Source organism: Zosterops lateralis, assembly GCF_965231275.1.
Source record: "Zosterops lateralis genome assembly, chromosome: 3".
Lineage (NCBI taxonomy): Eukaryota > Metazoa > Chordata > Aves > Passeriformes > Zosteropidae > Zosterops > Zosterops lateralis.
In genome coordinates this window covers 52910420-52934229 of record NC_139764.1, presented here as the reverse complement: position 1 = coordinate 52934229, position 23810 = coordinate 52910420, and the positions used below count along the sequence as shown (strand labels likewise).

General features: G+C 40.5%; 1 protein-coding gene across 2 annotated transcripts; it reads right to left on the bottom strand.

Annotated features, from left to right (window-relative positions):
- Nucleotides 1–721: 721 nt before the first annotated feature.
- TMEM242 (transmembrane protein 242) lies at nucleotides 722–23600 on the bottom strand. Of its 2 annotated transcripts, none has more exons than XM_083858109.1 (4): nucleotides 22959–23103; nucleotides 21099–21199; nucleotides 16322–16459; nucleotides 722–1910 (listed from the first exon to the last, which is right to left on the bottom strand). In XM_083858109.1, the coding sequence occupies exons 1-4, from the start codon at nucleotides 23086–23088 to the stop codon at nucleotides 1812–1814; spliced, it is 468 nt and encodes a 155-aa protein (XP_083714235.1). In that variant the 5' UTR covers nucleotides 23089–23103; the 3' UTR covers nucleotides 722–1811. The 2 variants fall into 2 exon arrangements, with proteins under 2 accessions (XP_083714235.1, XP_083714236.1); XM_083858110.1 differs by having other exon boundaries at nucleotides 1797–1910; nucleotides 16311–16459; nucleotides 22959–23600.
- Nucleotides 23601–23810: the final 210 nt, after the last annotated feature.

The following is a 23810-nucleotide window of genomic DNA, read 5'->3' as shown; positions in this document are numbered from 1 at the left end:
CTCTTGTGCCAAGACTCACTACCTACCCAACCCTCAGAGATCTGAAGTGCTAGAAGACCACTCCTTTTCCTTCTGAGTTTCTCCTGCACTATGTCCACGCGCAGTCACTGTGCTGATGTGGGTAAGCAAGGGTAGGAGTCTCTCCAAAGGCAGCCAGCAGGCAGGACAGATCTGATGCCTTGTACAACTCCAGGGATAGCCATTCACTCCAGTACAGGGCAAGCCACCCTCTGGCCAGCTTTCCTCCATTAAACATGCAAGGCACTTTGAATGACTGATTTAGTTGAGTTACTTAACCCAGAGAGAGGACCCAAATCCCATTTTAGAAACTGAAAGTAATCCTGATGTGTGATGTGACTTGCATTTATTTAGTCCACTTCAGTATTTGACCAGCTATAATGACACAGCTACTTGTTAAGTCAGCACTAATATGCTTAAATGTAGGCAAAACAGGTATCACCACCCACATGAAACTAACAAAAATACAAAATAGTACCATTTTTCAGGTGTGCATGATGGCAGTATTCACCACAATTTATTTAATATTGAATTACAAGCATCAAGCTGTGGAAAAGACGTCAACTATTACACTTCAATTGTTTTAAAGGTATTATTTTAGTGTCATGTTTCATAGGAAAACTATACTTCTCTATTATTCATCTGACATTTAAAGCTTTTTTTATATTCTTTCCTAGGAATATAGAGACTTAGATCACAAAAGACAAGTTTTAACAGGACTTTATTAAATCTGACAACTGACTAACTGCACTTGGTGCAATTAATAAGAAAATCTGATAATTGAGCAACAAAGGACAGTTCACTGATAGCACTTCTTTTATTTCTGCAGTTTTACATATCTTCAGTTCTGCAAGTACAACATTTGAGTAAGACATTACCCTTTCTAGTTTACACCCACACTTCATGAGATTACTGCAGTGTGGAAAATGTCACACTGCTTCTCCTGGTAGAAGGGCCACAGAAATGACTGGAACACACAAAATTAGTCCTGGTCATACACATTCTTAGCTGAAAACGTTTGCGTAGGACTGACTGGGTGTCTCACTATTTTATATCTTTTTCATTTACTATTTCAATTGATATACAAATATAGTAGAGACTTTATATATACAATCAGATTCATTATTGTGAGATCCAATTTTTAAAAGTTAATACTGAGAAAACAGTGAACTTCGTAGAGATTTCTTCTGATGCTCCGCAGAGGAGCTCATAGGTCACTACTTGCATATTGGGTTTTAAACTTACCCTTCAGACATACAAAAAACATTTAGATACTTTCTCTGCTGCAAATTCAAATGTGTCCTTTATTTTTGACAAGTACACTATATGCTTTACCCTCAGGATCAACAAGAGATCTGCTGTGATTGACTTGATGGTTATATTCGTAATAGGACAAGTCACTGAAAGTACTGTTCTTGTTTCCTAGAGAAATTTCATAAATTCTTCTTGAAACGCAGGATGGGACAAGAATTTACTGGGATTATATTCATATTTTTACTAATCAAGATTAGTTTCTTCTTTGAGTCTTTGAAAAAGTCTTTTTTCCAGTTGAATCCAACTTATCTTGGAGGGTTCACTTTCTCATGAATCAACTATACCAAACATGCTGAAAAGTACAGTATAAATTGGTTTGAATTCCCTTGCTCCTGAATGCTAACTGCCATTCCCAGGTTCAGTGCAGTCAGTCAGTAACTTGCTCAGTCTGAGTCTTCTTTGTTTTCCAGAGGGGACACTTCTGCTACTTCCACTCCTATTCTTGCTGGAAGAGACATCTCCAACTGGCTCTGAGTCTTTCACTTGGATTTAAGTAAGTCTTCCCATTCAACATTGGACTCACTATTTTTAGGAATTGCTGGGAAGATTGACTGCATCTTACTTCGGAATTCTTTCATCTATAAAAGAGATTTAAAAATAAAATCAGTTAACTGCTACTAAGGAGCAAATGAAATAGCACCATGAACCCCAGGCTTATCCCACAAAACAAGCTGTGTGAGGTAAAGAATAAGTAAAAAGGTTTTAAAATAGGAAACTAGGACTTTCCCTCTGATTATGTTGGTTCAATTAACAAAGTAAAAAAAAGCATGAAGGGATCCACAACAATAACCTTTTCTAATGCACCACGCTGGGGTGCCTGATTAGGAGTGCTTGCCTGAATGATCCATTGCTCTTACATGAATTATTATACACACACACACTTAGAATATTTTTGTTTGGAAGAAAATTACCTCCATGGAATGTGCCCCCTATTTTGACTGCAGTGCCTTTTCCTACACTTGTAATGGATTAAAAGTCCAGTAGTCTCTTCAAGGATTTTAAAGCAAGGGCTAAAGCAGAATACTGTTCAGCTCTTTCGGCTTAGGTTTATCCCACTATATGGATAAAGGTGACAAAGTTTCATACAAATGTATGTAACAGTAGGAAAGAAAATAAGATTCCTTACGATATACGGGACCAAGCTTTTCTTTCACTGCTGTTAAAATGCTGTGGAGGAGGAAGTATAGCTATATTATATAGATCGATATATTACAATTTATATTTATACTAAGAATTTTATCACCAATGTCTGATTCAATAGTCCAGAAATGCCAGAATCCAACATTCATTTAAGTAAAAATCACTTCTATCAGAATATTTAGATTTAGTGAGCTTCTTTCTTTCAGGAGTTTTACATGTATTATTACAGGTAATTTATTTTTAAAGGATAGGCATGGAAAAACCAGATCAGTGAAAATCCTGTTACACAAACAGCAGGATGTACAGGGGAAGTTTTGGTCTGCTATTTTTAGGAAGCTCTAGGACAGAATCTGTGACATTCACACAGAGAAGACAGGATGTGGTATTCAAGCACTGGATGCAATGACCTCTTGAAGAGCAAATGTTGTCTCAGGCAGTACGTCCCACAGAGAGGTTCCAGGAAATCTAGATATTCCAAACAGGCACACAGGCATCTACTCTCATATGCCTATGTTTCGTGTGTTATAGGTCATCAGTATTTATACAAGTAACTCTGGGTTGTTTTCTCTTCAAGTCCTTCTGTGTATGAATAATTCTGACAAAGAACTGGTGCTTCTTTATAGACATGCTACTGGAGTGCAATTATTCATGTTACAGCTGATACAAAGAATGAAACAATTTACAAAGAAATTGCCAGTCCTTTAGTAAGACAGTAGCTAACTATGATGGATGAAAGCACTTCAGAACTCTAGTTTTTTGTGTAATAATGCCTGAACTGCTAATCAAATAAAATATATGTTATATAAAGTAGAAGGAAAATTCAGAGCCAAATTATTCTTTCTGCTTTTTCCTAATTTTGTTCCTAAGTAAAACTAATTCACTCTCTGTTTCATATTTCCTTCTGATCAGATAGTTGTTTTGATTAATTATTCCTTCTTGGTTTTTAAAAATCTTGGCCATCACCCATAATTGTTCCTAAACTAACATTTTTGCTTCTCATTTAAAACAGAGAAGCTCTCATAGACAGCTAATGTTTCCAAGAATAATAAACACCAGTATCAGAGCTGACGTAGAGGAACAGCCCAAATTACATTAAACAATTGCTGCCAATTCAATACAAGTATTTACAGTAGGAAATGTTTTAGGAGCTTTGGCTTAGCTGTTTTTTCCAGTCCTATGTGATTAAGTCCTCCCAGCTCACTGATGGGCAGAAAGTATTCAATTTATTTAACATTTTTTGCTTCCTAAAGAGTGATTCAACTCTTCTACTCTTTCAGCTCACTCTAAATATTATCTGGGTGTTTGGAACACAGGAATGGTCAAACACTAACCTGATGTAAGATGCTGTAGCTCTGTTGATATAACCAAAGGTAAAACATTCAGCACCAGCCAATGTGGATTTTTTGGCTGCTTCTAAATCCAGCCTTAAATTTCTCTTAGTGTAAAATTTAAATTATGCACTCATAAGCCCTAGAAGACACCTCTACCCCACTAAAGATGCACAAAACCAAAGGAAAACAAAAAGAAATATAAAGAAGTATAAAACCTCCAAAAAGAAAATGATGGGTGGAGCGACTCAGAAATCTGCAGTGATTCCTCACTCTGACAATCACCTCACAATTACTAATGTGCCAAACCCTAACTCCTGAATGCAAAAAGCAGACTTGTCAGGGAAACAAAACACTACAACTTGGTTCTGAAAGAAAAAAGGTATTTATTTAGAAAGCACTGAAACACTGCTAGCAGCCACAGATTTAAGAATATTAGTTAGATTTCTGTCCCCTCAGAACATTAATTCATGTTCAACAGGTAAAAGCAACTAATTTCCTGGAAAAGCAATTTTTCCTTAACATGTGGATCAGATCTGAAATATTATTCAATGTCCTTTTGCTTTTAAGACTCACCGAGAAATTTCCTCAGCCTTGTCTTCTCACACTTTGATGCTTATTTGTAAAACCACTTTGAAAGTGATGCCAGACTCAGTGTTTCATTTGCCACTTCCTCTCTCGCTTGCCCTTTTCCACAAGCCTGCTCTGTACAAAAATAGTTTCTCATTGCAATACACAACTTTGACCATGTTTATGTTTTTCCACAGATTTTCTTCCTTCGTGATTCCTGGACAGTGATCTATTTCAATAAATCATATTGCCAAGCTGATCACTACTGTGCATTGTCTTCTCAGTGTAACACTTTAGGCTGTCAGCTCTTTCTGAGTATAACACTTCAGGCTGTCAGCTCTTTAAGAAGGACATTATCTGCAGTGACTGGCGTGGGCCTCATCAATACATGACTTCACAGTATGTCTAAAATGTGGCAAATTTCTTCCTGGTACAAATGTCACAGCTGCTCACTCTTAGTAGAAGTTTTCATTTCTATAGCCCTTAAAAGATACTGCACCTGATTATTTCTCTCCACAACAGTTTTTGAGTTCTCACCAGTAAGACATTAAGCAACCTAATTAGTACCAATCATGGACTCCTATTTTCCTCCTCTCATTCCAGTCAGGAAGTGCAGTTCAATGTTTCATTAGGGCTTCAATCTGGACCTTTAAGGTATCTTCCCCTTTCTTTCCTGTTCCACCAATAACATCAGCTTCTGAGCTTCTTCCTTCATTTCCACATTTGTGCTTGGTGTTCTCCCGAATGCATTTCCAAATCCCAGTCAATGTCTTCCCTGCACTCAGCATTCCTCTAAAACTCACTTACCTTAAACCATGGAGAAAGCTTTCAAAGAGAACTATTCTCTGATGTCACAGAACTGGTGTATATTCACATAAATAACCATGAAAATTGCATCCCTAAGTTCCTGTCCCTTCTCGCCCACTGACAATGGCTTGAATGCTTACAAACCATTCTCTTACCCCATCTTAGGCTGTAACTTTTTAATGGACAAACTTTATGATCTTAGAGGTCTTTTCCAGTCAAAATGATTCTGACTCTTTCAGTCAGAGAGGTAGAGCTCAGTATTCTGGGCCTCGACTGATCTAACTCAATTAAATATATTTTTATATTTAGGACTAAATTTGGCCTCCAAAGTACCTCCTGTTGTTCTTGCTTGCATTTAGTTGACACTGTCATACTAGGCCCATTGCAACTTCAAAGTATTCTTGCACTGAAAGTAAAACTTGTCCAGTAAACATGTAAGTTAGTCCTTCAACAAACTGGACTTAGCAGTGTCCAGTCCTCCTGCAATGTGGTGAGCTTCTCGTGAAGATGATTAATCAGCTTTATGTCCTACTAATACTGAACGCTTGAGGCGTGAGAATTGGGACTTTGTCTTTACTTGCTTTAATGCTTGGAACAAACACATTTCTTGATGAGTGAAATGCTGCAATTAAGAATCTGCCTTGCCCTGCCTTTTCTTTTTACCAGACATGTAACATGAGAGGTCTCTTCCCCTCTCTCCTCCCTTCCCAGAAAATCTCCTCCTTTATTTCGTCCAGATTCCACAATACTCATGTCAGTTGTCTCAAATCAAAAGGCATTTATTTAATTACAAGAACTAATGTGCTATGTACTTAGTATTGGAATGTTTTGAATAACCCACTGCAATGGCTGCCTCTTTATTATTGTCAGCTGCACTGGCACTGGGGTACTCAGTTCAACTGTGATAATGTCTTCAATTAATAGTGTAGTAAACTCAGCACTAAAAGCTGAATGTATTTTACCTCTTCCTGCCGCCTTCAGCACCATAGGCCACTCTCAACTGCTGCTCCTGAACCTTCCTGTACATGAACAATTTGTAACACATTTCTTAACATTCCAGCATACTCCATTCCTGCAGGCAACTCTCTGAAGTGAATTTCACTCAAGTGAATTTTATTTTTTTGTCACAGATATTACAGAGCTTTATTCTGTTTTTTTCTTGCCAAATAAATTACAGTAACCGTTCTACCTCTGTCAGGCTTCTTTCTAAAAGGGTATCATCTACCCTACTGCATTAAATAATCTGTAATAGCTACAGATCACTGTTATTTTCTTATCTTAACCTAATGATCCTGCCTCAGATGGCAAAAATATGGGGACCTAAAAGCATCTTCCATTTAATAATCTCTTTTTAATGTACATCGTTGACAGAATGTCACACAAAAATTGGGATAGCACTATTACTGAGAGCACTTACATGGCCGTTCATATTAAAATGAATGGAAGAGGGGCTAAAAGAGTCTATTTGATTCCTAGAATGAAAGTTTTACGAAGAAATGGTCTCTTTAATGTCTGACATTCATAATAGGCCAACGCAGATTCCAGGAATTATTAGTTTCCTCTTTTAGTACTTGTATCAGTAAGAACTGCTTACATTAGCTTCCAAGTGAAATGAGGTTAGATGCCCTGAACTGGAAGATCAAGTGGCAGCAGAATGCAGTGCATACATGCCCTCTGTTCTCCTCAGCCACCATCCATTTCACAAGGCATGATGAAGATGAGGCAGGCTGCCCTGGATTTAAAAGCATCAGTGAGGATTGCTCTTGCCACCTTTACCCAAATCTTAAAATGATTGCTGTTGCCCTTGTTAGCAAATGACTACCAAGGGCCACATACAGAAATAGCAAGTTATTTGTAGAAAATGACAAGTGCTGAGCCATTGCAGGACTGGAAGAGCAGCCAGCCTGGCAGCTGAAGGTGATTGTCCTCCTCTCAGTGTAAAATGGGGCACTCACTGAGGGTCACTCTGTGCCAGCTCTGGAATAACACGGAAAATATAGCTCTGGTTCACATTCTTGCATCTTTCACTTCACTGGCAAAGGCATCATGAACATTTGGATTGTGTAGAACTATAGGTCTATGAAAATGGCCCTGAGAGTGTCAATCCTGGCAGTAAACAACTTAATACTTTCGATGTACTCTCACAGTACCCTCTTTATCACCTATTTGCTAATTCCAGCATTTCAGGCTTACATAGAGAAAAGCAGCAGCAGAATTGTGTTAAACCACCTAGAGAAATCAGGAGCTCATACTGGCCCCATCTCATGGAGGCTTACACACATGCCTAACCTTACGCAGTGTTGAGCACTCTCTTTGAAATTAGAGGGCTATTTACAATGCCTAAAATTAAACAAACATACAGACATATTTTCCCACTAATTTATCTCTATAAATCCTGTGTAAGTGGGTAAAATATGTCCTGTACTTTAAAAAAAAAAAAAAAAAAAAAAAAAAAAAACAAAAAAAAAACACCATGAAAACAACCCAAGTGAACTTTACAGGGGGAGAGGGAGAGAACCATCACCATTTAGAACAAAGCTGCCACAGTTCCCAAACAATTATAAATATGTAGTAGCCTCCCACAGCTACTCCATATTCTGTCTTGAATTACTGGTGAACTACAGAGAGCTGTCACGTCACAGGGGTCAAGCCGCCTCTTTTCCAATTATTGGGTCACATGAAGAGAGAAAACACATGAAATATTTTCCTCATGTTACTTTTCCATGAGTGCAGAAGACATGTTCCTCATTCATAAATGGGAAGAGAGCTGATCTACATTACAAACATGTTTTACTAGCCTCACTTTGGTTTCATTTCTGTGCAAATGTGACTTAGATCCCAAAGTGGGGAGAAGGTGCTGATCGAGTAGAAAAGCCTAAAGAAAGTAAAATTGTTCTGGGTTACGGCTAGAAAACAAACAAACAAACAAAACAAAACAAAAAACAAAAACAAACAAAAAAAAGTGGCTAGCTAATTATGTTCAACTTTTTTATTCACAGCAATTCTGTTAACTGAATTCTGAAAAAAAAGGGAATTTCCTTAGGTTCAGAAATACAGGAGCGTTCTTTTTACTTTTATACATTCCCATGTTGATATTCCTGAAATAAATGTCAAGGAGTTAAATGTTTTTGTAGTATATAGTATCTTAAAGTAAGGACTTCCGTGCCATGAAGAAAAATGTGGTGTGGATATTACTGAAGAATGTGTCATTTATTTCTGGAGAATCTTACTTTCAAATCTGGATGCCTAGAAAGGACATTCAGACGGTTAGTTTGTTATGGTGTATTAGTCATTGCCCCTTAGTCACCCTGGGCAATTTGAAATCTTGAAATAATTTTAAATTTAAACTAGTTAAATATCCAAATTTATAAATCTAGCTGGTTAATGGACCGAAAATCTCAGGATGAGTGCCCCAACCCTATCAACTCTTCTGAGCTGTAATTTGGATTTCTGAATTAAACTCAAAAATATGGGTGGTCTGCAAGCAGGCACTTCCTGTAAAGAGCAACCTAAGTAATATTTTTCTTCTGTATGTCCTGGACTTAACTGTATGCATGATCCACAAGTGAGATTCAAGGCAGGGGAAAGGGCCAGCAAAAACCCGAAACTCTTTGGTGAGGCTTCAGCTTCATTGCCTTGATGGGGGCTGCATTCCACGCAGGAAGCTGTCAGAGCCAGTGTGACACACAGAGGCAGGCAGGGACAGCCAGATGCCCCCAGGCAAGCAGAGCAGCCCAAGTCTTGTCCCACAGTGGGGCATGGCATGGCCACACACCACACACGATGATGCCACAGGACCAAGATGTAGCACAAATAACTCACACCTATCAGAGAAGCCTGGACTCAGGTTTGACTTGTACATGCACAGTTCACAGCTACATGTGGTCAAGATGTGGATACCCCCCTCACCCACGTAGGCTGACACAGGCATTTCAGACCACAGGATTCCCAAAGGGTTGGTGGCAGCCAACAGCTGCAAGTCTCTCCCAGGACACAACAGCGAAACTCCTCCAGACAGCTCCAGTTGCAGCCTTTCCATTCCTTGAAATACTCCCTTACAGCTGTCCCTATTCATAAAGCAGATGTAGCAGCTTTCCAGTAGGAAAATGATGATCTTAATCCTTGAATAAGCATTCTGCCTTATCAAGTAAACAGTGAAGTTCATTGGTTTAATTTTTTCCCCTTCTTGAATAAAATACTAACAGTACGTACGTGCGGAGGCAAGTCTTCTCCAAACCAAACTAATTAGGCAATATAAACAGCAGAGAAAAATCCAGTACAAACAGGAGGAGGAAGTGCTTACTTGTACTCCATCTTCTTTCTAAGAGCTTGAGTTTAAATAAGCATTGAGGAAATAAAAGCATCAAAAAAAAAGGGCAGATTTGATTTATATAGAAATACGTGATCATGAAATAGCAAGGAAAAGCTAAGTTTCTATTATGCTATCAGACACAAGCATGATAAGGAATAGAAATTTCATGAATACTATTTTTGCAAGGATTAAATACAACAATAATTAAGAACTAAGAACAAAACATTTAGGAATTACTCTAGGATGACTCTAAGTATTTTAGGAGATATGGTGCTTTTATAGCAACATTTGCTCATTTATGAAATGGACTAAGAATTTCAGCCACTGCAATATGCCTACATTGGGATTTATAAATCTTAGTACAATTTACAGATGCCATATTTGAAGACTTTGTCTCCATGCTCTCACCTTTTGTTTTAAATTAATCCATCCTTAAAGTCAATACTCCTTTGTATTTATACTGTGCCTATGACTATATTTCACAAAATTATAACAAATATCTCTCACCATTGGCAGGCGCATGTTATTTTTGTGCTTAAAATGGTGATTCAGAGGTTAGATTTTCTCTGGAGAAAAGCAGTTCACTTAGGAAATGTTCTTACTATCAAAGCCACAACAAGTATATATTCTCTACATTGCTTTTAATTGTTTTAGATGTCTCTTTATGGCCATGCAATTGTTTTAAACTCTTAATATTTTAAAGGTTACGATCAATGAAAAACAGGATATTTCATTAGGAGACACCATAAAACTGATAAACTAATATTTTGTAATATATTAGTCACAAATTTCTAAGCAATTCTTCTAGCTGCTTTTCCAGCTTTCCACAGAACAGCAACAAACAGAATCTCACAAACCTACATATGAATCATCCTGGCCTTTCTTCTATGGGACAGAGAATGCTTTTATTTTTGAGGAAATGAAACCTAATTTATTGAGGACATGAAGAACAAGAGGGCTTTTAAAGCATAATTTATCTTGTTTGTTAATTGTTGTACACTTCAGTCTACAAAGGCTGAGGGCATTGTTCTGCTTTTAAAAGAAGGCTCATAATTGCTGGCAGCTTAAAAGAAAAAAAAAAAAAAAAAAAAAGAGCATCAGACATTAATAGGTATATTTTAGTATCTGCCAAGTACTCCAAGCTGTGAGTTTAATTTAAAAGAGAGGTTTTCAACTCCAGAGTTAACTTCTAAAAACTTCTAGAAAACTTACAGAAAACTGTCACTGCTCTAGGTGACCCTGCCTTGGCAGGGGGATTGGACTATATCATCTCCAGTGGTCCCTTCCAATCCTAGTTATTCTGTGATTCCATGATACTAAAATTTTTCACAGTAATAAAAAGGTGTGGTGGATCCTAACACTAGCAGAATAGGTAAATAAAATAAAAAAGGTTTAATTTTTGGAAACTCCAATGAAAATACTTGTTTAGCTCAACTGTAACAACAGTGGATTTAAGATGTTTTGAATATTTTACTTTTAAAAAATGTTTACTGATTGAAATGCCATTTATTCTTTAACTGAAATTTTTAAATTTCATTGAACAGCTCATATGCAGAATGTTGAAATAAGATGTTTCAACTACTATTCAACTGAAAAATAAACCTGAAATGATAAAATGGCCTAACCCAACCTTTTCTAAAAAAAGTATTTCGATACTTGTGTGTTTTGCATCAGCAAACAGCCATCTCACTGCACCAGGAGTGGCCACCTACATGGTTTGGATGTTGCAAGCTCAAAGCCAGTAAGGTAATGCCATGGAAGATAATACCATGATGTGTAAGTTGTTAAAAAGCAAACAAACTTGTTGAAAACAATGGTGCCATTTTATTTCAAGCCAGACTTATTTCAAGCTTGTATTGAACACAGCATGTGTCTTTCCACATTGTAAGGTGTCTCAGAGAGGAAGGCTGTAGGTATGTCTGGATGAGTCTCAGATTCAGATCAGCCGTGCTGTTTGGAAGCCAATCTCCCAGTTATCCATGCTCCCTGGGCATGAGTCTGTGTAACTACAGAACAGTCTCAAAATGCACGACTAGCAGTTTTTTAGGGTGACACAAATCTGATGAAGCATTCTAGCAGTGCACCTAGCATAGCCCAACTGCCAACAGGCATTCAAGCCATGGGGCAAGGCCAGTGTCATTCCAAACTTTGAAAATTCCTGGAATGGTTGTAGATCAGGTCCTCAGCCTGCCAGTGTTTCACTGCCCCAGTGCTGCTGGTCAGTGATACTAACATAGATGGAATTTCTATGCTCAGAGATAATCAAAGATGGTACAAATTGAAATATTTTCCCGACTGATTGCAGGAAGCAAGTTAAAGAAGTCTGACACCTAATCATTTTCTGCAAGAGGTACAATATAAAAGTATATAAGCACCATCTCCTAGGTTCTAAAATAAAGATTTCTTTTATGCTACTGAAAAATAGAACTGAAACCATTATCAGAGTAAGTCCTCACTGAACCATCACCTCTTCATTTCAGAATAAGAGTGGAATTTAGTAGCGTTTATTACTTATCAGCCTGTCCCCAGATTACAACAGTGGTAACTGCAATCAGGGAATGTTAACAACCCAACTTGAGACAGCATAATATCTTTTATATTCCTTACCAAGACATAAAGATCAGTTACTTACTCTCACCCCTGGGTTTTGATGCTGGCATAAAAGCAGCGGACTGCAAAGCTATAGGGAGCCACCTTTAACAATAAAACCATTTATGAGCTGGAAGCAGATATTGCCACAGAACTGTTTTAAGAACTAATAAACCACGAAGATTAAATAAAAATCTAGAATCACCAAATCTGGTGCATCACTTGCTTCTAGGGTAAACACAGGCTGGCTCAGGTATGAGGATGAGGCGCTCTGAACTGTGGCTACAGTTTCCTTCCAGGACACAAACTGCTGAGCAATCGCGCCACTAACACAGATTAATTACAACTCATCAAGGAAATATCACTCCACTTTGTTCTTGTCGTTTCATCTCTGACTTTGGGAGTGATGACAAGATAATTTAAACAGCCACAAAGCTTAGGGTAATACATAGTTTATCAATCACTCTCTGTCCCATCAATAATTCACGCTCACGGGAAACACGCATTCCACCATGAGAAGCATTTTGGCAGCGATGGCCAGGGAGGCCGCTGTGCGGGGCTGTGGCTGTGGGCAGCACGGCTCGCCCGAAGCCCGGCTGGCTGCGGGACACATCCCGCAGTCCCGGATCAGGGATGAGCCGGGCCCTTGGCGCGCCCGCTGCAGTTCCGGCCGGCGCCACAGGGTGTCGCTGCGGGGCAGCGGCAGGGCCCGGCCCTGGGGGAGGCGCCGGGAGCGGGGCAGGAACACAAAGCCCAGAACCCAGCCGGGAGCGGGGCACAGCAGCGCCTGCCCGGCTCAGTTCTGCCCTCCAGGTGTGCGGGAGAGGCTCGCCACCGCTTCCTGCCGGGCCGGGCCACTCACAGGGCATTGCAGGTGCAGGGGATCAGGGCCGTGCCTCGACTGCAATCCCACTGCCCTTACCCCGGGGCGCCGCTGGCGTGGGCAGCGTTCAAGGCACAAAAAGCACCGAGCACACCTTGCGCCGCACTTCTCCAACCTCAGCGACCAGCTCTGTTCTCCATCTCCGGCCCAGCCAGCCCTGCCCCGGGGAGTTGCGGGCTCGCCTGGACGGGAGCTGCCCCATGGCCCCCCTGGCCACACCAGTCCTGCATCAAGATCTGCTGGCCCTGTTACTCCTTTTGGTGTGACTTCTGCTGATCCCATCATGTCTCATTTTCCACTGAGGCTCCTCGTACTTCACTCTCGCAGATGACTCGAGCCATTAAACACTTAACAATTCAGTCTTACTTGACTTGGAACTTCCTTTCAAACTCTGCAAGTGAAAGTCAAGTCCTTTATTCACCAAGATCCCACCAGAGAGTCACAGGGATTGAGCTTGGCAAAGGATTTGAGAGTGTGCTGGAGCTGAGTACTCGGACATGCAAATGAAGCATCCTTCCTGTTTGCTAAATTAAACACCTGCACTGCTTACAATCAGAATTTTACTACCTTTCACAATTTAATAATAAGAAACAATTTAAGATCAAGAGACTGTATTAGCTGTCAATAATGTTATCAATATTGCTCTTAAAGAAATGAAGCTGCTGCCTGGCAGGGCCAGGTCACTAATCAGCAGGTCCCAGGGACAGCTCGTTAATGTTATGGTGAAGAGGCTGGGCATAACCTCTTCTCTCTGTCCAGCTGCCAAAACTTTAGATATTAAATTCACACAGGTTCCTGATATCAAAATGAGTGAAGTTTCCCCTCAGGTTACATCTAGAATAGCACACTGGAAGACTAAATTCTGCCTTGAGTCCACAGTTTTCAAATCTTGATACCTGTTGCTAGATCGGAAATTGTGACTTGAAATTTTACAGGGATTGGAAATGTGCACAGACTACAGAGCCAGATTACATAGACTACAAATTCACAGTTCTCAAGTACACTGAAGACTCAAGACATTTTGTTCAGGTGAATCTGTAAAAGCCTCTTTTTAAAATGTTTAACTGAAGTTAAGATGTTCATTTGAAAGTGTAAAGCTTAGTGCAAAATCTATGGTGTCTTCCATGATCTGAACAGTTTTTGTGGAAAGAAACTTTATTTCACTCAGTCATAAATTCAGTTTCCTAAAAATAAAACTTTATTTACTTTTGTGGGCAACTAATAATTATTAGACATCGCATATACACAGCGATTTACTCAAAAATCAGTATTGTAACTGACTTTTAATCTATTATCTCTGCTTACATGAAAGCGATTAAAATTTTTCAAAAGTATCACAATGTTCCCCAGAAATTTCAGGAAAACACATCAAATAAAAACAGGCCCTTCTGAAAATGAGCATACATTTAAGGGTCTAAATTATTTTTAGTGCTATGAACCTCTTTGGTCAGAATATTTCCTTTTGTAACATGCTGCTTCTTTTGTACCTGCAGTAATTTTAAACATATATATATTTGATATTAACAGCTATATAGTGACAGGAAATTTAAAAATTGCTGATTTTTGATTCTGCAATTATGAATAGCATTACTGTATGTTTTTCCTTTCTGCAGCGAAAATTTAGAAGTCTATAGTGAATGCAATAAATATCTCAGTGAAAGCAGAGAGAGCTGTTCCAAATCATCTCAACAGAAATCTATTGCCTTCAGCATCTGCAATTCTCACTGTGCTCTACAGTGAAACATAAGCACTCCACAACAGAAAACAATACTAACAGACATTTGCAAGAGCCTCTTAAAATACAGTTTCCTCCACCTCCTTTCAACACCAACACAACACAGAATATAGTAGGGTGCACCTTTCCGATCAGGAGCACTCAACAACTCTCTAAAATGCTTGCAGTTTGCTTCTGACACACGAGTCCTTGCTGTCAGAAGCCCCATGAGACTCAGATGTCCTGGGGTTTGGCCATCTCAAGCTTATGTGAGTGTTCCCTGGCAGGCTGCCTCAAGAAAAGCCTCACAGGGAAACCAGTAACTGTGGGTCTAGGCCAGTACTTCTCAAGGAAGTAAAAATTAAGCTTACCAAGAAACAGATAATGTAAATTGCAGACTAGGGTCAGGCTCTGCTGTCCTTCAGCAGGACCAGACACTCTGACAGAATGAGGAATCAGAATAGGCAGTGTAGTGTCAAATGAGTCCTTCTGAGTGGTGATCCCACTGCCAGCAAACTGCGTGAGCTGTTGCAGCTCAGCATGCAGAGAGTATCAACTCCCACTCTTCTTCCCCCTTCCCTGACATTCCACCACAGCTGCACACGGAGGACTTCAGTTTAAACAAAATGTGTTGTAGCTGCCTCCTATGTCCTACCATGCTTTTTTGGTGTTCAGCCTTCCTTTATCTCTTCCTACTGAGAATCAACATTGAAAGCTAAGAAATAAAGGGTTGTGTAATGCTGTATTTGGGATTCAAATTGTGAGCTACAGGATACATCACCAGAGTACATAAGAAATGAGACCTTGAATAAAGGTATTAATGAGAACAGCAATAAGATTAAGTAGTATCATCTTTCTCCTTTATATATGCTTTGCTGAATATATAAATAATTGCCATGTAAGACAGAGGAAGTCTATTCATTCCTAGTCCTAAAGAGGATGCAAACAGCTCTCCCAAACTTACAGCTGCAGGGGACTCTTTAAGCCATGGCTCATTACTGGGGGCAAACAAAAATGCTCACATCAACTTTAGTGTTGACACTCAACTCTGTGAAATACTGAAACATAATCAATTTACTAAAGATAGCCGTAGCTGGTATCTTGGGATGTACAAATGCTTCCTGAGCTTCTTTGCCTTGACATGACATGGTCCAGGACCACCTTTCTAATGCACAAGATACTCAATCTTCTATCCCCTTGTTGCTTCTAGAAAGCCAGCTGGTTTCCTTTCAGTTTTTCTTACATCCTCTGTGCCCTGATGCAAAAATAGAATCTGGACAAACAACTCTATTGCTCTAAAAATAGGATTCAGGGGGGGTAGCCTTCAGCTCAATAAGCAAAGCTTATAGAAAGCCTGCAGCTACTATTTTAGTCTCTAAATTAGAACACTGGCCCTTTTGTGAGGTACCTGAAACATCTGTGCAAATAAACATAAAGCAGGACAAAACTGTTCCTCCCCCTAAACTGTCTCCTCCCACAGCATGCCATTTTCTGCAGGTATAAGAGCACCTTCCCTGTTTGCACACATTCTGGTTAGTCGTTCTACAAGTGGTGAATTCTTAGGCTGAAGTAGTACAGAGCTGCCATCCCAAGATGCATTACCCAAGGAAAAACATGGACTTGAGGGGATCATACTTGCTACTCACACTGTGCACGCCCAGAGCCTTCCAGATGGCAAAACTCAGCAATCCAACTCCGCACCATGCATAGAGTGAGCCCCACCCTAGGGCTCGTAAGGCCAGTGATGAGCCACTCTCTGGTAGTGCAGCTGTGGCAGTAATCCCCTAGAAACAAAGATAAAGATCATGACAAAGTGAATAATAATTGGAAAACAAACAAACAAACAAAAACACATACAAACAACAACAACAAAAAAAACCAAACCACCACACTAAGAAAATCGGTGATTTAGATTTTTTCCTGATCTGCCGGTCAGGAAATTTTCTGTGTGGGCACAGAAGATCTTACGGCAGCCAGCACACCTCAAGAGCCAAGAAAGGAGCTGGATGAAGTGCCTTCCTACCAGGAGCAGATTTCACAGTAGCCAGTGCCACCTGGGGATGACTTTCATTGCCCAGAAATACCAGTCAGTTGTTCCATGGGCACAAGAATCCAACACTAAGTTATCTCACCAGTCAAAATACAAAACTGAATCTAAGCCAGTCACAAGCCTTTATGCCAGTGACATCTGAACATAATCACGGTATGTCATTGATTTTAGTACTTTCATGGGTGGCAACCAATGGCCTGTAGGTCTTTATCTGCACTTCTGGAAAAGCTCGTTGGGAACCTGCAAGAGCAGCTTTTATTTTTTTTAACAGAAAGGATATTGCAGTGACCCAGGGACTAATTTCAGAGGGATACAACTCTGAAGAAGTTCTGGAAACTACTAAGGAAAATTTTGTAAAAGCAAACAACACTGAACCCATTCCCCTGCAGAGTTCACCAAGCAGCAACACTGAAAATTCTGTGTGGTCTCCACACTTCTCATTTTTGTCAAAAGTTTGCCATGAGACATATCTTGAAAACACAAGTACCTTGAAGATGTGGGAAAGCCACCTCAGGCCAAGAATGCAGCCTTGGCTATGATGGGGGCCCCACCATAAGGAAACCTCTGTCACAGCACATAAATTGCAGCTTCCAGGGGCACCAGGCACACACTGGGTGGCATCCATACATGTGCACCCCACACTCACTGCCAGCCAGCTGTTCTTGCCTCACAGCGCCCACTGTACTGCAACTACTTGGTACAGCAAAGCTTCAACCTGTGTAGCCCACAGCAGCAGTGGCAGACAGAATTCTCTTGCTCACAGTGCCAACTGCCATTCAGAGGAGTTTTTTGCTCTCTGAATGGTCACTGTTGAATTGTTCACAAGCAAACATAAATTTCAGATGGTAATTGTTAAAGATTAGCATTTATGGTCCTTACACAACTCAACAGTTCTACTTAACTGGGTATCTTGGAAAAAAATCAAGTAAGTATTGCTCAGGGGTAACATAAATGAGATTGTACACATAAAATTACAAAAATTTCTTTCATTTATAGTCTAAAATACTGAAAAGCAAGATTAACTTGTGGAAGGATCAAAAATAATTTTCTCCAAAACACGCCAAAGAACTGTTCTTTTTACTCATCACAAAAATGGGGGGGAAAATCTCTTGTATTCTTGCTTTAAAAAAGCTTTACATTTTTAGCTTCTTTTTAAATTATTCTCTTCTTTGATACAATTAAACATACTTAATGTCTACCGCTATGGTCAGTCAAATAGCAGCGGTAGTTTTTCTCCTCTTGGCTGTGTATTTATTGAAATAGACAGTCCTCAGCATTGACACTTTCCCTTGGGATTTAGCTGCAGGCACAGCTACCCAAGGACAAACATGCACTTGGAAAGGGCATAAGCAAAACCTATCTTGAGCCTTATTCATTCCAATTTGGACGTCCCAAAGTGGAAGTTGTTAACAAAAACAATGCTCTGTAAGCATACACACACACAAACAGCAGAGATCTCTAGTCACACTATAATATCAGGCCCTATTATCTCCTTACCACACATAATGAGCTATTATAACTCTTTCGGTAGAGACTGCTCTGAGTATTGAAATGCTGATTACTTTTGACATTTTTCCTGCTTCCATAGTCTAACCATATATAACAACACTGAGAAAAAAATGGTCCCATTTGGAAAATGGGAAGTGAATGGACAAAAATATCCTCTACACAGAATCTTTAAATAGGAGTCATTATCTGTGAAAATTGCTGGCAAAAAACCCAACCCAGTACTATTTAAATGTTTGATTGTCCCAGAAAAAAAAAGCAGTAAATGGAAACAACTGATCCGGTTTTACTGACTGCAGTCACACGGGGTTCAGTCACAGGCTGATTCCTCAGGGTACTTAAGTACTCAGATAAGGGCTTCTGTAAACAGGACAGTTGGTTAAATGATTACCAGATATGCTGTTCAGATCAAGAAAGTTGACTATTGAAATGCTAAAAAAATTTAAAAGGACAACAGTAGCATGAGAGAAAAAGATGACATCAACAAAAAAGCATTTCTAAGAGTATTGAGTTTTATTCACTAACCTGTTATTCTATGTTCAGATTGTTTTCTCATCACTACTCTTCTGTATTTTTAAAAAAATCATTCTTTAATTTAAAAAAAAGAGTTTTTAAACAATATTGAGTCTTTCTAAAAACAGGCCAAAAAAACCCAAAAAAACAACACAACCAGTGCGGAATTAGCTGATTTGTTTTCCAAATATATACTCTTTTTTTCATTTTATTGGTTGTTGTTGTTGTTTTGTTCTCCTCTGGAAGATATAAACAGGAAGTGGGAGAAGGAAAAGATCACATTGTTTTTTATTGAGACACTGGCCTTGATCATGTAACTGCTCCCTTGTGCAGAGTGTGTCTAAAAGGAAGCAGTGCCTAAAATAAAGTGTGTTCAACAGTTTTGGTTTATTGTATTCAGTGTGTTCAATCTTTTGTGTGACCTAATCCCTTGTGAAATTAAACACCTGGATAAATGCTGGTAAAACTGGACACTTCTCAAAAGGTGGCTGCTGCAGCTGAGCATTTAATTTTAACAAAAAAACCCCATCAATTAACCAGGATCATATCACCAACCCAACAGCACATGTGTTGGTGGCTTCACTGGAACAGGAATAAATTGCCAGAAACTGAGGGCTGGTAGAATTAATTCTTTCAAAACCAGTGCTGGTTGAAGCTGGCCTAAAGTATCTGTCAAACTATGGCCTCACCTTAACATGGATAAAAATAATATTTAGATATTGTATGTCTAAAAAAGATGCAATCTTCTGTAGTTATTATGATGCATGTACTATTAAAAGTTACTGGCAGTAAGTAACTATAAATTTAAGTAAGAATGCTAATGCAAAACCTCATTGGTACCTCAGAGAGCTTCTATAGTGAGTTAAGCCATTGTCAAAGTCTAGTCTTTCCTTTTTTAAACTGCTCACTGACAAGTACCTTGACTAAAAGGTATCTTTCTACACTCTGGAGTATTGAAGTTGAGGGGCCATGAAATCACAGATTTTTGCTAGCAAACTGTTGTAATGCCTTTGCACAAATAGCAGCCGATACAGTTTTCAGCAAAGACTGAAATTGTATACATCACCTGATGACATTCCTAGCATATATATTCTCAGATGTCAATGCAATGTCACTCCTGATAAGTCTCGCACTGATAACAGGACAGCTCAGATACCCAGGAATATCTGCAAGCTGGAAAAAATGCAGTGCTCAGGAAAAAGGAAGTTTTAAAAAAAAGATGGTAAAAAAGGAGACAATTTCCTTATTGTAATGTATTTCCACAGCTTGTGATATAACATCTCATGGAGTTTTCTATCTTATCTGTTTCAAAAAAGAAATTCATGCTTATTGTTTCTGTAAAGGCAATGGATGAGTTATGACACAGCAGCCCACAGAGGAAAGTAGGAAAGCAAATGAAGGATCTCATGCTCTTTGACCAGAAAGGAGACTCGAAACTGATCAGAAATGAAGGGTTCTGATATAAAGTATAATGAAAGAATTTTTTTCTCTTGATATGCATTGAATTAACTTGAGATATTGAATCTTTGTTTTTAAAATAAACAATAGATCAGTTCTTAATTCCCTAAGAACATCTGTAATATATGTTGCATTTTAAGAGCTTGCTGGAGATGAGACTGATCAATTTTAAGGGCCTATTTTTACACTTTTGGCAATCACACAGCATTAGTGAGGAAAAAAGCATCCTTCAATTAAACATGCTGTGTTTCAAACTAATTCACCAACACGGTATAATTGCTAGCTCTCCTCTGGAGTTCTTTCCTTCAGAATGCACAAATGGACCCGGTTAGTAATTGCCTAAGCTCAGATTCATTTTGGCCGTGAGATCTCACAGTCCCATAGTACTTCTTCTCATTGTTCCCCTTACACAGTGGGATGGGAGTGGAGAGCTTTAATTTTGACTAAATGATCCCACTTACATATTCCACAGCTTCCAGGCCCTCTACCTCCTCCTTCCCATCCTTATTGCAGTCACCTCGCTTCCAGACTCACTGCAGCACTATGAGACTGCGTGGTGAACTGGATCTCTGAGGTGATGCAGGCTCATGTCTAAAGTGTGTTCAAATCACAGAATCAGAAGGGAGCAGTAACTGTATTTCACTATAGAGAAGTATGATCCCAGCAAACAGCATAAGCATTACGTATTTCAGCTAATCTCAGGTACTTAAGTATTTAGCAGGAGCAACTTCGAATGGATTTTTAAATTAATCCTACGCCTGTACCAAATTCAATTAAGTTTAGTGCTCTTATCATCGACTCTGCCAAGTTCCATGTATATTGCCACGTCTACTAAGCATTCAGTGCATTCTTATTTCCTGCGTATCACTACTGGAAAACAGCTTAAAAGAACAAACCTTACTGAACCAGTCTGGGTTCTTCTTTTTTGTCATTGCAAGCGTAGTGCCAAAACCTGCTATCATTCCTGCTGTAGCAACTGTACCGAGAAAAATTCCACCTGCCAAGAAAAGTTGAAGAAATAAAAGTCAAGACTTTGTTACTTAAGAGGAAGAAAAAAACCAACCAACCTATTTAGAAAATAAAACATGAAAAAGTAAGATCTGTCAGTACATGCTGAAGGGAGAGGCCCAGTTGTCTCCACTTTTTATGCTCTGTATGACAAAATAGCAAGACAAAGAATTAGTTCTATGAAACAGGGCATTTTGAAAATAATAGCATGTGTACATACTATCAAGCTACACATACAAAATTCAAATCTCAGGATGCCTTTTTTGCAGTAGTTTGAAATTTCCCTCATTCCAGAGCCAGCCTACTAAAATCATCTTGTTCTATGGCGATGCCCCACCCTTCCCCAAATGGGAAATGTAATTGGTTTTGTTGCATCACTTGTGATTTCAAATGGCCACCTAAAAATGGTCGCCACCAGCTCCTCTGAAGACCATTACATAAGCAACAATTGTTCTTCAGCTTTATGTTTAAATGCTCTATTTAAAATTTTTTAAAAATTTTAAAAACTTTTTTTTTAATTTAAAAAATGAAGTTACACTAGCAAAAGCTATCCCAAGAAAGCATCCCTTGCTTTTCAATGTTTCCAAAGTCTTTCCAAAATACTTGAGGTAATTTGATCCTTTCTAGTTCTTGCACCAAAGGCTCATGTAGCCATACCTGCCCACTTTTAAGAAAGAGGCTTGTTACCAAGACTTACTGCACTGTAGAAACCAATCTGATTCATATGAAAATTTTAAAATTTCAGGGGGTTACATGTTCTTCCTTTGCAGGTATTGATACCCATCCTATTTTGCCTTTCCTAATACCAGTTAGGTAATTTAGAAATGGTCTGAACAGGAAGTAGGCAAAAATACTATTAAGTTAGGTCTCACTTTTAAAAAAGTTACTGATCTCATTACTGTGTTGAAGAAGTTTCCTGTACTCGTCCCAATGAAATCTGTAAGGTACCTCCTCTGCCTGGGAGCACAGAGACTTCGCATCTTGGCCGAATTATGCAGTCCACTAAATTTTACATTTCCAGGCCTGGTAACCAACATTTCCCCAATTTCAGGCACAATAACTGGCGGCGGTACGCGCATCCCCTGGACGGGCCTCCACTCCGCCGGGGGGCGCGGGGAGACCGAGCAGATACCGGGAGCAGCCCGGAGATACGGATAAAAATTACAATATAATATAAACGTAAAGTCGCACAGCGCCGCCAGCCCGCCGGACTCGCGCCCGCTGCCCGCAGCTGTGTGCGGCTGCGGGGATCCTGGCTCTGCCCTGGCCCGGCTCGGATCGGGCAGACCGGCTCCCTCCCTTAGGGAATCCGCAGCGCTGCCAGGAGCCCGCAGGAGTCGCCTCTTTCCGAGGGCTCCAGCCGCCTGGGGCCCGGCAGCCGAGCACGGCCCCCCAGGGCTGAGCTCCCTCCGGCAGGAGGCGGCTCCGCCCAGCCCCGCCCCGCTCCCGCTCTGCTGCCGGGGGAGGGCGGCTGAAGGGTGACCCACGCCGCCGCTGCCAAGGGCCAGGGAAAAGGCGCCCGGCGCTCCAGGGGCTTTCTCGCTGTGTCCAGAAGCCTCGGGGAGGCCATTCCCAAACGCCTCGCCTTCTCCCCAGGGGCGGGAGAGAGCGGCGAGACCTGGGGCTGCGGCAAGGGGAGGGCGGCTGGGGACGGTGTCAGGCCTGCCGGACACGCCGCTGCTCGGCCCTGACCCGTGCAGGGCAGGAGGGGAAGGGAGGGGAGGCGAGGAGACGAAGGCTGTCTGCACCTTTGATTAAGAAGAGCTTGTCCTGGGATGCCGCAGAGCTCCCCCGGGGCAGGGACAGCCCGCGGCCGGACTCCAGCGGCGCCGCGGCCACAGCCCCGTCCTGGGCGGCCGTGCCGGCAGCCGCCCCCATGGCCCGGGGCACGGAGGAGGCGGCGGCAACAACAACCCGGAAGGGACGGGAGCTGGGCCGGGACACGCAGCCGCCTCTCCGCCTGCTCCCCCTCCGCGGCCGGGCGGGGCACAGCGGGAACGCGGGCGGAGCCTCCGCCCCCTGAGGAGGAACCCCCGCCCCCTGTGGAGGAACCCCCGCCCCTCAGGGCGCCTTCGGCTTCCCCAGAGCCCAAATCGTGCAGAGGGAAGAGGGGGAAAGTTACCAAAACCTCTTTTAAATCAAGTCTTTTGTAGCAGGCTCATAAGGTTTTGGTTTGGTTGGTTTTTTTGTTTGTTTGTTTTTGTTTGTTTGTTTTTGTTTTGTTGTTGGGTTTTTTTGTGGGTTTTTTTTTAATGTCCCTGGGACAGCTCGCGTAGTGAACTTTACCAAATAAAACTGGGAGGCGCTTTTAATTCCCAGGAATTTTAGTAAGCTGTATCTTGACGAATGGTGCTGGTTTAAAGTACATCTTTTTGTTCCAAATTGTCATTCTTTCAAGCTATATAAATAGGTTTTTCACACTATGAGAACATACATTTAGGGTTTTTTTTTCATCTCTGTGCCGCCCTAATTCTCAGCTGCTGATGAATATAAATTGATGTGCTACCTAATTTTATCACTTTATCAAACAGTGTACTAACTTAAGATTCAGTATGGAGAGGTAAAGTGTATTTTTAGTTATAACAGTCAGTTCTTCAACA

What these genes read in the sequence shown, in the direction of transcription:
- TMEM242 (XM_083858109.1), bottom strand. Translation starts at nt 23,088, where the DNA reads ATGGGGGCGGCTGCCGGCACGGCCGCCCAGGACGGGGCTGTGGCCGCG. An exon ending in ACCCAGACTGGTTCAGTAAG is followed by an intron (nt 16,460 to 21,098) that starts GTTTGTTCTTTT and finishes CTTTGTTTCTAG; the next exon opens with GGGATTACTGCCACAGCTGC. An exon ending in AGGCTCTGGGCGTGCACAGT is followed by an intron (nt 1,911 to 16,321) that starts GTGAGTAGCAAG and finishes TCTCTTTTATAG; the next exon opens with ATGAAAGAATTCCGAAGTAA.